Source organism: Myotis lucifugus, unplaced genomic scaffold (genome assembly GCF_000147115.1).
Source record: "Myotis lucifugus unplaced genomic scaffold, Myoluc2.0 scaffold_244, whole genome shotgun sequence".
In the NCBI taxonomy this organism is placed as follows: domain Eukaryota; kingdom Metazoa; phylum Chordata; class Mammalia; order Chiroptera; family Vespertilionidae; genus Myotis; species Myotis lucifugus.
In genome coordinates, this window is record NW_005871292.1 from 1,079,228 (window position 1) to 1,092,338 (window position 13,111).

General features: G+C 42.3%; 1 protein-coding gene across 1 annotated transcript in view; it reads right to left on the reverse strand.

Annotated features, from left to right (window-relative positions):
• Window positions 1-12,325: 12,325 nt before the first annotated feature.
• Window positions 12,326-13,111, reverse strand: part of APLP1 (amyloid beta precursor like protein 1) — a 9,160-nt gene continuing 8,374 nt past the window's right edge. The window contains exons 15-16 of the mRNA XM_023762345.1: window positions 12,874-13,011; window positions 12,326-12,760 (exon numbers count right to left, since the gene is read on the reverse strand). Of these exons, the coding sequence (XP_023618113.1) occupies window positions 12,662-12,760; window positions 12,874-13,011 (237 nt within the window). The 3' untranslated portion in view covers window positions 12,326-12,661. The remainder of the gene's footprint in view (window positions 12,761-12,873; window positions 13,012-13,111) is intronic.

The window sequence follows — 13,111 nt, forward strand, 5'->3', positions numbered from 1 at the left end:
ATTTCTAGTTGGTCTTTTTTCATATCTCCAGGGTCTCACTAAATTTATCAGCGGTTTCTAGAAAATTATTGAAAAATCTTATAACCATGATTTTGAACTCTATATCCAGTAGTTTGCTTTCCTCCATTTCTGTCATTTGTGACCTGTTTCTTTGTCTCCTCATTTTTTATGCTTCCCTGTGTTGATAGAGTGGCTTGTGTGCTAGGTATCCTAAAGGGCCCAGTGGCTCAGTCTCTCCAATTACCCGAGGTGGACACTCTTGGTGCACCCCATTGTGGGCTTTGTGCACAGTCTTGTTGTAGTTAAGCCTTGATTGTTGTAGGTATCACTGGGAGGAATTGGCCTCCATGCCAATTGGCTGTGAGAATCAGCTGTATCTGCAGTGGGAGAACTGTGCTGGAGACACCCTTCTGGGGCAAGACTTGCTTCAGTGGGCTTTGGTGCTCACTGAGTCTGGCCCCTGAGTGTGTCCCTTATGGATCTGAGGAGTTGCAATCTGGATGGTCCCACTCTGACCACTGGGTACACTGGCTCTTGGATCTAAGGAGGTGCTAATTTAGCCTCTGCCTGAGGCTACCCAGCAGGAGCTACGAAGAGATCTGCAGATTCCCCTTCCTTGTTTGGGGTTTGGAGGTGTCTATATGAGGCTCAGCTGTGAAGCAATGCAAGCTGCTGTGGGGCCTTGGGCCTTCTCTTGGAAGTTCTAGGTCTGTCTGGCCCAGCTGCAGTTTGTTAGGTAATTTTCAGATTGCAAAGGGCCAGGGCATTCATATGCAAAAGCCTCTGCCGCAGCTTGGGTGGGGCGGGGTCTCAGGGAATCAACAGGGCAGAGCAAGCAGCTATGGCTGATCCTCAGCCCTGCCCTAAGAGGCCCCGCGCCTCAGTGTCCCGGTAAGCACCTTTGAGAGAAAGCCACCCTCGAGTTCCGAGTTCTGGCCGCTGCCAGACAGTCCAGTTTCTCTGTATGAGTCTAGGTCCCCAAAGACTCACCCGGAATTGGAGTTCAGAGCAGTCGGGGGCTTGTGACTCTCTCCTGATTCAAAAAGACAGCCACGTCCTCAGTTGCCAGCCCTTGCCGCGTGCGCCTCCGTACCTCTGCACTTCCGCACCTCCTCTGAGTCTCAGTGCTTTTCTCTTTCCTTCTAGTTGTAGAATTTCCACTCAGCCAGCCTTCCTGTGGTTCTGGATGATGTCCGTTTTGTCTTTTAGTTGTATTTTTGAATTTGTTGTGGGAGGCAGCAATTTCCGGTGTTTACCTATGCCGCCATCTTGGTTCTCCCCTATGTCAAATATTAATTGACTACATAGGCAAGGGTTTGTTTCTGGGCTCTCTATTCTGTTCCATTGATCTGTATTTCTGTTTTTATGCCAGTGCCATGCTGTTTTGACTACTATAGAATTGTAGTATAGATTGATATCAGGTAGCATGATACCTACAAATGTGTTTTATTTCTTAAGATTGAGTGGCTATTCGTGATCTTTTGTGGTCCATATACATTTTTGGGCTATTTGTTTTAGTTCTGTGAAATACACCATTGGCATTTTGATATGAATTGCCTTAAATCTATAGATTGCTTTGGGTAGTATGAACATTTGAATGAGCATGGTATATGCTTCCATTTATTTGTATCTTCTTCTTTTAGTATCTTACAATTTTCTGAGTATATGTTTTTTACCTCCTTGTGAAGGCATCCAGTTCAGGCCATTTGTTTGTTGGGACTTTTGTTGGTTTTTAGTACTACTTCAATTTCGTTAGTTGTAATCAATCTGATCAGTCTGTTTCTTCTTGATTCACTTTTGAAAGATTGTATGTCTCTAGGAATTTATCCATTTCTTCAGATTGTCCTAGTTGTAGGCGTGTAACTGTTCATAATATTTTCTTATATTTTTTTTGTATTTTTGTGGTGTCAATTGTTACTTCTTCTCTTTCATTTCTGATTTTATTTATTTGGGTCCTTTCTCTTTTTTAATTGATGTATCTGGTTAATAGTTTATCTTTTCAAAGAATCAGCTCTTGGTTTCATTGATCTTGTTGGCTTTTTTAAGACTCCATTTCATTTATTTCTACTCTGAACTTTATTATTTCCTTCCTTCTGCTCACTTTGGGCTTGGTCTGTTATTCTTTTTCTAGGTACTTTAGGTGTAAGTTTAGATTGTTTATTTGAGATTTTTCTTGTTTTCTAAGGTAGGCCTTTAGTGCTATGAATTTCCCTATTAAGACTAACCCATAGATTTTGGGTTGCTGTGTTCTCATTTTCATTTGTCTCAAAGTATCTTTTGATTTCTTCCTTGATCTCATTGTTAGTCCATTCATTGTTTAGTAACATGACATTTAGCCTCATTGTTAATCTATTCATTGTTTAGTAACATGCTATTTAGCCTTCATGTGTTTGTGTATTTTTCAATGTTTTTTTCTCTTATAATTGATTTCTAGTTATGAACCATTGTTGTCAGAGAAGATGCTTGATATAATTTCAGTCCTCTTAAATTTATTCAGACTTGTTTGGTGTTCTAATATGTGTTCTATCCTAGCACATGTTCCATGCCCACTTGAAAAAAATGTATATTCTGTTACTTTAGGGTGACATGCTCTGAAATATCAATTAAATCCATTTGTTCTAGTGTGCCATTTAAGGCTGCTATTTCCTGTTGATTTTTTTGGTCTGGTAGATTTATCCATTGATGCCAATGGCGTGTTAAAATCCCCTACCATGACTGTATTACTGTCAATCTCTCTCTTTATGTCCCTCAAGATTTGCTTTATATATTCAGGTGCTCCTATGTTAAGTGCATAAATGTTTACAAGGTTTATATCCCCTTGTTGGATTGACCCTGTATCATGTAATGTTCCTTTGTCTATTATTATAACCTTTGTTTTAAAGTCTATTTGTCTAATATAAGTATTGCACTACCAGCTTCTTTCATTTCCATTTGTATGAAATATCTTTTTCCATCACATTACTTTCAGTCTGTGTGTATCTTTCATTTTGAAGTGGGTCTCTTGTAGACAGCATATATATGGATCTTGTTTTCTTACATACTCAGCTACCCTATGTCTTTTTAAAAATATATATATTTTTATTGATTTCAGAGAGGAAGGGAGAGGGAGAGAGAGATAGAAACATCAATGATGAGAATCATTGATTGGCTGCCTCCTGCACGCCCCCCACTAGGGATCAAGCCCACAACCCGGGCATGTGCACTTGACCAGAATCAAACCCAGGATCCTTCAGTCCGCAGGCCGACTATCCACTGAGCCAAACCAGCTAGGCCGATGCTCTTTTCAATGAGCCAAACCCTATGTCTTTTGATTGAAGCATTTAATCCATTTATATTTAAAGGGATTATTGATAGGTATGTATTTATTGCAATTTTATTTTATAACTATGTTCCCTCCTCTTCCTCCTTCTCCTCCTCTCCTTTTTCATCTAGATGTCCCTTTAACATTCTTCTAATGCTGGTTTGGTGGTGATGAACTCCTTTAGTTTATTCTTGTCTGATAAACTTTTTATTTCTCCTTAAATTTTAAGTGATAGCCTTGCTGGGTAAAGTAGTCTTTGTTGTAGTTCTTTTCTTTTCATGACTATGAATATTTCGTTGCAAACCCTTCTGGCATGAACTGTTTCTGTTGAGAAATCAGCTGACATCTTATGGGAGCTCCCTTGTATGTAACTAATTGTCTTCCTCTTGCTGCTTTTAAGATTCTCTCTTTGTCTTTAACCTTTGCCATTTTAATTATGATCTGTCTTGGTGTGGGCTTCTTTGGGTTCATCTTTGATTGGGACTCTGTGCTTCCTGGACTGGTGTGTCTTTTTACTTTATCAGGGTTAGTGAACTTTTCAATCATTATTTCTTCTCTCTTCTTATTCTGTTATCCCTATGATGCAGATATTATTATGTTTGATGTTCTCCCAGAAGTCCCTTAAACTACCTTCATTTTTTAAAAAGTTATTTATTTATTTATTTATTTATTATTTATTTACTGTTGGATGGGGTATTTTTTGCTACCTTATCTTCCAAATCATTAATTTGATCCTCTGCTTCATGTAACTTGCTGTTGATTCCTTCTAGTGTATCCTTAATTTCAAATGTTATACTCTTCATTTCTGACTGGTTCTTTTATAAGTTTTCTACGTTATTTTTTATGCTTCTATTTTTTATAGTTCTATAATACATCATCTGTATATTAAATTGTGTGTTTACCACCCTAAGTCAAGTCTCCTTTTATCTCCATTTATATCCTCTTTACCCTCTTCTACCCCTTCTCTTCTGGTAATCACCATACTGTTATCTGTGTCTATGTATTCTGTAGATTTTATATTTCTTTCTTACTCCCTTGTTACTTTGGTTATTCATTGTATTTGATGGATTATTTCTCTGCTTAGGCATTTGTGGGAATGAAATCATCTTCTTTTTTGGGCTTCTAGTCAAGATGGTGGCATAGGTAAATGCGGTATTCACATCCTCTCACCACCACATCAAAATTACAACTAAACTATAGAACAACCATCATTCAGAACTGCCTGAAATCTAGCTAAACAGAAGTCCTATAGCTAAGGATATAAAGAAGAAGCCACATCAAGATTAGTAGGAGGGGCAGAGACTCAGAACAGGTTGGTCACACACACACAATGTGGTGATTAAGAATTGGGAGGGATATCTCGGCTGTGGAGGAACCCCTGAGGAGCAAGAGGTCCCAGCCCAACACCAGATCCCCAGCCTAGGGCTCCAGTGCCAGGAATAGAAGCCTTCATTACTTCTGGTTGTAAAAACCAGTGGGGATTATGGCTGAGTGAGACAGAGGACTGCTGGAGTCCCAGGTGTTTCTCTTTAAGGGCCCGCATACAGACTTACTCAGACTCACTTGTTCTGAGCTCCAGCGCTGGGGCAGCAGCTTGAAAGGAACCAGGGACATATGGGAAGGAACTGAATTGCCTGGCATCAGCGCAAGAACTGGAGGGGCAGCTTTCTCCCAGACAGAAGGGCTGGCAGAGGCCATTGTTCCTTTTCTGAGCCCTCCCCCAACAGAGCCTTCAGGCAGGCACCATATCTGAGTCTCCATCAACCTGGCTATCACTGTTTGCCCTTCACTAGTGATTCCCTGAGACTCTGCCCCACTCAACTTGTGGGCCCACCCAAGCTGTTTCCAGTGGCTTTTCCATACAAGTGGCCCATCTTGGCTCATCTTTCAGACTTTCCTAAAGTCTCTCAAACAAGTAGCACCTGGCCTTGGTGTTCCCCATACCTCTTTCTAAGTGTCCCCAGGCTGGCACTAGTGGCAGCTGGCCTTCGTTTGCAGCTTGGCCTCTCTTGGGCACCTCCAAGCCCAGCACAAATAGCAACCATTTGAAGATCACTTTGTGGCTCATGCTGGGTGGCCTTGAGCAGAACACAAGTGGCAGTTGACTTTGGATTGCACCTCCCAGGAAGCCCCAGAACGAGTGCACTCCGTGGACAGCTTCAGACCACGTCAAAGCACCATCCAACAACCTCTACAACAACACACTCAAGGTGGGAACTAAGTTCTGCTCTGTGGGGTGGGCCTCTGCCCAGCTGATCCTCCACAATATTCATAGCCAGTCCTTGCAGTCAATCAGGCTGGGGGTAAATTCCTCCCATTGATGTGCCAAGAGCAACCAAGGCTCAATTACAACAGGAGCAGGGACACAGCCCAAATGGGGGTGTACCCGGCATGCCCAGCTTAGGTGAATGGGAAGGCTATGTCACTGAACTCTGCAAGATGCCTATGTTAATGTAAGAAACATTCAAAGCTGTGAAGAATTTTTTTGTGAGTTTATTTGAGCCAAATTGTCAATAATTACTGAGAAGCAAAATCTCTACGGATTGAGATAATGATCCAGAGAATGGCAGTTTTGCACCTTGTTTTATACGTTACATCAAAAGAGGAGACGTATGCTCTGGTTTCTCTTCAGACCGCATAAATCTTTCGCCTTTTACAAAAGAGGAGACGTAAGTGGGTTACATGAAATCCATTGGTGATAGATTAGGGAGGCGGGAGAAAGCAAAGTGGAGGAAACCTCTGGGATTAGATAAAAAGTAAAATGATAGACACATCTTTTACTTAGGTGGGTGCAGGATAGTTAACAGTCAACAATTAACTCAATAATAATGAGGGGATTTGTGGTCTCTGCAAAGCAGTGCCTGTGCTTTGAGAGGCCTGGAAAAAGAAAAATGACCTTGACATTCCAATGATATGTTATTGTAGATACAAAAAGATAATAGGCTCAGTTAAGGTAAAGATTGACCTTTGTCAGGGAAGATACTGGCCTAGGACATTACTACCCACCATAAACTGCTTTTTAAATTAAAAAGTTTTCATTTCAGCCCTAGCCAGTTTTGCTCAGTGGATAGAGTGTTGGCCTGCGGACCAAAGGGTCCCAGGTTTGATTCTGGTCAAGGGCACATCCTTGGTTACAGGCTCTTCCCCGGCCCAGGCCCTGGTCCAGGCTCGTGCAGGAGACAACCAATCAATGTGTTTCTCTCAAATTGATATTTCTCTCTGTCTTTCCCTCTCTCTTCCACTCTCTCTAAAAATCAATGGAAAAATATGCTCAGGTGAGGATTAAAAAAAAAAGTAAAAACAAATATTAAAAAGTTTTCATTTCAGACCATCCTTTGTGGTTGCTTTAGGTCTCTGAATTTGCAAGGCCTTCCCTGAGCTAGTCAGGTTAGCATGTGGCCCCTTTTCGTCCACAGCTTCTATATAAGGCCATTCTACCAAGCCCAGGAGACATAGTAGTTCTATCTAATACATAGAAAGAAACACAGGGAGATTGACAAAATGAGGAGACAAAGAAATGTGTCCCAAATGAAAGAACAGAAAAAAACTCCAGAAAATAACTAAACAAAATGGAGACAAGTGATCTACCAGATGTAGAGTTCAAAACACTAGATATAAGGATACTCAATGAACTTAGGAGAAAAGTAGATAAACTTAGTGAGAACCTCAATAAAAATAAAACTAAAACAAGAACATTAAAAAGAACCAGTAAGAAATGAAGAACACATTAACTGATATGAAGAATACAGGGAATCAACAATAGAGTAGATGAAGTAGAGGATCAAATCAGAGACTTGGAAGATAAGGAAGCAGAAAACCCAATCAGAACAGGAAAAAAAATGAGGATAGTGTAAGGAATCTCTGGAACAACTTCAAGCATACCAACATTCACATTATGGGGTTCCAGAAGGAGAAGAGAGAGAGCAAGAAATTGAAATCCTATGTTAAACAATAATGATGGAAAACTTCCCAAACCTGGTGAAGGAAATAGACACACAAGTCCAGGAAGCACAGAAAATTCCAACCAAGATGAACCCAAAAAGGCCCACACCAAGACACATCATAATTAAAATGGCAAAGGTTAAAGACAAAGAGAAATCTTAAAGGCAGCAAGAGAAAGACAGTTGCCAACAAGGGAGCTCCCATAAGAATGTCAGCTGATTTCTCAACAGAAACATTACATGCTAGAAGGGTTTGGCACAAAATATTCAAAGTGATGAAAAGCAAGGAGCAACACCCAAGATTACTCTACCCAGCAAAGCTATCATTTAGATTTGAAGGACAGATAAAGAGCTTCCCAGACAAGAAAAAGCTAAAGGAGTTCATCATCACCAAACCAGTATTACATAAAATGTTAAAAAATCTCCTCTAAGAAGAAGAAGAAAAAAATGATAAAAAAAATATGAACAATAGCCCTGGCCAGGTGGCTCAGGTGGTTGGAACATCATCCTGTACACTAAAAGGTTGCGGGTTTGATTTTTGGTCAGGGCACATACCTATGTTGTGGGTTCAATCCCCAGTTGGGATGCATATGGGAGGCAACCGATCAATGTTTCTCTCTCACATTGATCTCTCTCTCTCTCTCTCTCTCATCAATAAAAACATATCCTCAGATAAGGATTTAAAAATATATGAATAATAAAATGGCAATAAAAATGTATCTATCAACAATTGAATTATAAAACAAAATAAATGAACATGCAGGGCAGAATTGGATACAGAGAACATTTTGATGGTTTCCAGATGGAAGGAGGGTTGGGGGTTTTGGTGAAAAAGGTAAAGCAATTAAAAAGCACAAATTGGTATTGGTAGTTACAGAATAGTCATGGGGTTGTATAGTACAGCATAGGGAATATAGTCAAACTATTGGGATAACTATGTACAGTGTCATATGGGTATAAGATTTATCAGGATGATTACTTAGTAAATTATATAATGTCTAATCACTAGAGTGTATAGCTGTAACTAATATTGTATGTCAACTGTAATTGAAAAAAACATTTTTTTAAAGTAGCTTGGATTCATGAAGATACCATAGCAGCCCTGGCCTGCCAACTTCCAGACTTCTTTTATGTAAGAAGATAAATAAATAGCTCTCAAAAAGAAAAAGAAACTTATTTTAAGTATTTCACTCAAATATTTAGGAGGTTAATAAGTAGAAGTCTATCTTTTATTTTCCAGTAGGTGGTGCTGAAGCCCAAGTTTTATTTTCTCTTACCTGCACTATTAGGGCTTCTGGGATATCTGTGGGGTGGTGTTGCCTCCACCATGGAAAGCATTCATATTTTCCAAGGAGGTGGGTATCTCCTTCACAACCCTGTCACCCCTATAGGGGGATGTGGCCATCTATGGATCTCCTGGCCTGTGTGTTCCTGGTACTGCCCTCCTATAGTCCGAAGCCACTGCCGGAGCTACTCTGTCTGAAGTGACCCAGCTGTTTCCACCAGGCTCCCTTGTGATGGGGAGAGGAGGGTAGGCAGGGGGAAATAGTTCGTGTGTTTGCAGCTCTGATTTTTCTAGTGGGTTTAGCCACATAGTACAGACCACTTACACTAGAAAGTCATCTGTGTCTTTTCACAGTCTGCCGAGTGGGAATTTTACTGCCAGGCAGGCCATAGGAGGATGGGTGGGTTCCTAAGTCTACGGCTTCCATTGTCCAGTGATGGTAGGTTGTGGAACACTGCCACCCTTTGCACCACTTCTCTGCTCCTGCCCCTGGGTCCAGCCTCAATGTGTGCTGGTCGCCCAGGCCTAATTGCTCTCTGCCCCTTCAGTTTTCCCAGTGAGGTTTGTACCCCAACCCTTCACTGCTATTACATCCGCTGGGGCTGCAGCCAGTGCCAGACTGCAGCTGTCTCTGTCCTTCCTTTGTCCTGTCTCCCCTGCTTACTCCTGTCCTTCTGTTGTCCTGTCTCTCCTGTTCACTCCCATATGCCTGTCTTCAGATGTCTCAATGCATGGAACTCAGACATGTTTGTGTATTCAGCAGGGAATCCTTTGTTGAATTATAGCTCTCCAACTTGAAACTTCAAGGGGAGAGATCTGGAGGTCCTCTCATGCCACATGCTGCTGATGTCACTCCCCAGAAAGCCTTTTGACCCATCATAGCCTTCCACTGCTCAGAGCCTCTCATGGACAACCAACCAAGCACACATGTGCCAGTGTCTCCACCACAAAACTGGATGCTTAAAAAACCACCATTTATTCATGATTCCAAAATCTGGGCTGAGCTCAGTTGGGCAGTTCCGTCATCTTGCTTTGGTCACTCATGTGGCTGCAGTCAGGCGGAAGCCTAATTGTGCTGGACAACTTCCCTTACATGTCTGATAGCTTAGCTGAGATGGCTGGAACCCCTGGTGGCTCTAAAAGGAAGTGTTCCAAGAGAACAAGCTCCTGCTTGCATCATGCATACTGACATCCTATTGGTCAAAGTCAGTCACATGACCAACCCCAGAATTAGTAGGGAGGGAGGCACTACACAAGGGCATGAATATTGGGAGATGGGATCCGGGGCTGCCAGTGTAAGTTTCCTACATCAGCTCCCCTGTACCAGCATACAAGTGCTCTTCTGAGTACTCACATAGTGACAGTTAACCCATGAATTCCTAAGAATATGTTGTATTTCATTGATTCTAAGAAGAACTTAATTGGAATTCATCTTACAATCAATCATGTGGCATAGTTTAATTTCTTGATTTTTCCCCCCTTTGTGGTACATGAAATAATGGTATTTCCTATCACCAATGGCACCTTAGATTCTGTTGACATATAACATGTATAGCCCAACATGTATAAACACACACATGCCACTGACATAAAATGTCTCAAAGAAATCTTGCCTTATTACTAACAGAATTATCAGATCATTTTCAATGGGAAAACAAGGATGGCTTGGAGGCACAAGAACATAAAATTATTTTTCCTGATGAAATTACAATAATAACAGTATTTTTAAATTAATCATTCTAAGAATTGCCATTAAAATTTAAACACAATTAGGAATCAGGCTCTGAGCATATTGAGCAAAATGGCCTTTTATTTCCTATGCCACCCAATTAGAGCTCATTACTTGCTGTTTGCCTGTTGCGCGCACCCTTGGCTGTCAAACCACAAAGGCAGCTTTTCCCCCTACTTGTGGTGCTAGTTACAGATTTCTGCTAGAGTTGCTGAGGATAACAGAAGTCATAACCAGTGTCAGAGTGATATTGCAAATTGGGTTCTCTAATGAAGCTGTGGCATTGTATCCAACTTGCATCATGTAGGCATCTTCCTTCCAATACCTACCAGGTTTATATTTAATTAGAGGCCCAGTGCATGAAATTCGTGCACAGTAGGGTCCCTAGCAGCTGCCAGCCGGGGGTGCCTCCCTTCCCCCCTGGCCACTTGCAGCCGCCAGTGGCCCCATCCCCTGGTCGAACTCCCGGTCAAGGGGACAATTTGCATATTAGGCTTTTATTATATAGGATATACAGGACTTGCATTTACATGTGTATATTATGAAGAGCCACTGTGAGCTCATAGGTCCTTTGGGATAATTAGAAATAGGTACTCCCTCCCTAAACCATCTGTCAAGAGTGTTATGCTGACATTAGAACATGGTACATTACTGCCACCTACTGGTAAGTTGTGGTTAAAATGCAACTCTACAATGTCCAGAAGGTGAATAGTATCAATTGGAATTTTGCAATGCACAACCTGAATACCATGTGGAACTGCCACAAACTATTAGACAGTAGGTTAGCAAAATGATCAAGAATATAGCCCTAACCGGTTTGGCTCAGTGGATAGAGCGTCGGCCTGCGGACTCAAGGGTCCCAGGTTCAATTCCGGTCAAGGGCATGTACCTTGGTTGCAGGCACAGCCCCAGTGGGGAGTGTGCAGGAGGCAGCTGATCAATGTTTCTCTCTCATCGATGTTTCTAACTCTCTATCCCACTCCCTTCCTCTCTGTAAAAAATGAATAAAATATATTCTTTTTAAAAAAGAATATGGTGTCGGAGCCAGGTTGTCAGGGTTGAATTCCTAGGTCTGACCTGTCTTGGATGGTGACCTTAGAAAAGTGATATAACTTCTCCTTGCTTCTATTTCCTTATCTATAAATGAGGATTGTTATAGTACCTACTTCATGGGTACAAGTATTAATGAGGTGTGCCAATACATAGAAATTCCTTAGAGCAATGCCTGGCATGAGTACCATATCAGTGTTTGTTGCCATAACATTTTAAAATTTATTCAACAAATACTTGCAAAGTAGCAGGCACTGTTCTAATGTCTCCACATCTATTAACCCTTTAAAAAATTATTTTATTATTTATCTGTTTGTTTTTCAACATCTTTTTTTTTAGCCCTCATCCGAGGGTATTTTTCCATTGACTTTTACAGGGAGAGGAAGAGAGAGGGAAAGACAGAGAGAAATATCAATGTGAGAGAAACATAGGTTGGTTGCCTCCTGCACTCACCCTGGAGCCTGCAATCAAGGTACATGCCCTTGACTGGAATCGAACCCGGGACCCTTCAGTCCGCAGGCTGACGCTCTATCCACTGAGCCAAACTGGCTAGGGCTATATTAACCCTTTCAATCCTCATAGCAACCCTCTTGTGACAGGTAACATATGTAGAGGTATAACTACAACATGTCACAAAATAGGCACTTGCAGACACCACAAAACCCTTTCTGGGATATGTGACTGAAATTCCCACACCCAGGAGGATTCCTATTATCTACCCAAGGAAACATGAAGACTTGGAAATGAGAAGAATGGTTTAAGATTCCCAGGCCCTCATCAGGCTCTAAGGTTGGAGGCTGTGTGTGTGTGATTGTGTATGAGAGAGAGTAGGAGGCAGGGGATACTTGTCAGAGACCCGCCTCCAGCGGTCACCCTGGGACCCAGCCCATTCAGCACCCAGGAAAGCTCCAGGGTGGGCACAAAGAGCTAGGCCCAGATTTAAAGATTCCTGGGTAGGGATTCACAACAGTGTCCAGAGCTATGATTACTCACTGATTCCCCCACAGAGATGCAGGATGGCCTGGTGGGGAAGAGAACTTTATTGGGATGCTAGTGGGCAATACGTGGGAGGGTGAATTCCAGGGACCAAGCTGGTGGTCACCTTAAAGAACAATAAATTAATTTACAAAATAAATTAAGGTGAGGAGGTTCTAAGCAGAGAGGCAGCTGGGAATAGCTGGGGATTTCTTAGGAATGGCATTAGTAATTGGAAAGGGGAAATAAGAATTTCCATCCCCCTCACGAGGGTATGAAATTAACTTTTCAAAACCCTTTCTCCAGTCTGGGAGTTAGGGTTCTGGGGCTCCAGGAAGAGGAAAGGTCTGGGTTCAGCCAAAGGGATGAAGGGGGCTGGTTCAGGGTCGTTCCTCCAGAAAGCGGTAAGTGGGGTTCTCATAGCCATGATGCTGCAGTTCCCGCAGCTGCTGCTCCTCCAGGGTCAGCATGGGGTCCACCTGCAGCAGGGCAGGAGAGGGAGAGTGGGGCATTGGGACCTGACCTGATCTTACAGCCCCTCCATGCCCAAGCTCTGGAACTTCTCCCCATACCACGTCTTTATGTCTCTCACCTCCACCACTCCATGGCTGATAGCCCCGTAGGGCTTCTTCCTGCGCAAGAGCAGCATGGAGAGCACGATCAGGGAGCCCCCACCCGCTCCCATGATCAGCAAACCGGACACGGCCCTCTCGAGGACTCCTGTTGTGTGCTGGTGCCTGTAGGAAAGGAGATGGGCAGGGCTCATCTTTGATGCTCGTCAGCAACCAGTGTGGCTATCGAAGTCACACCTAACTCACCGTGGGCAAACT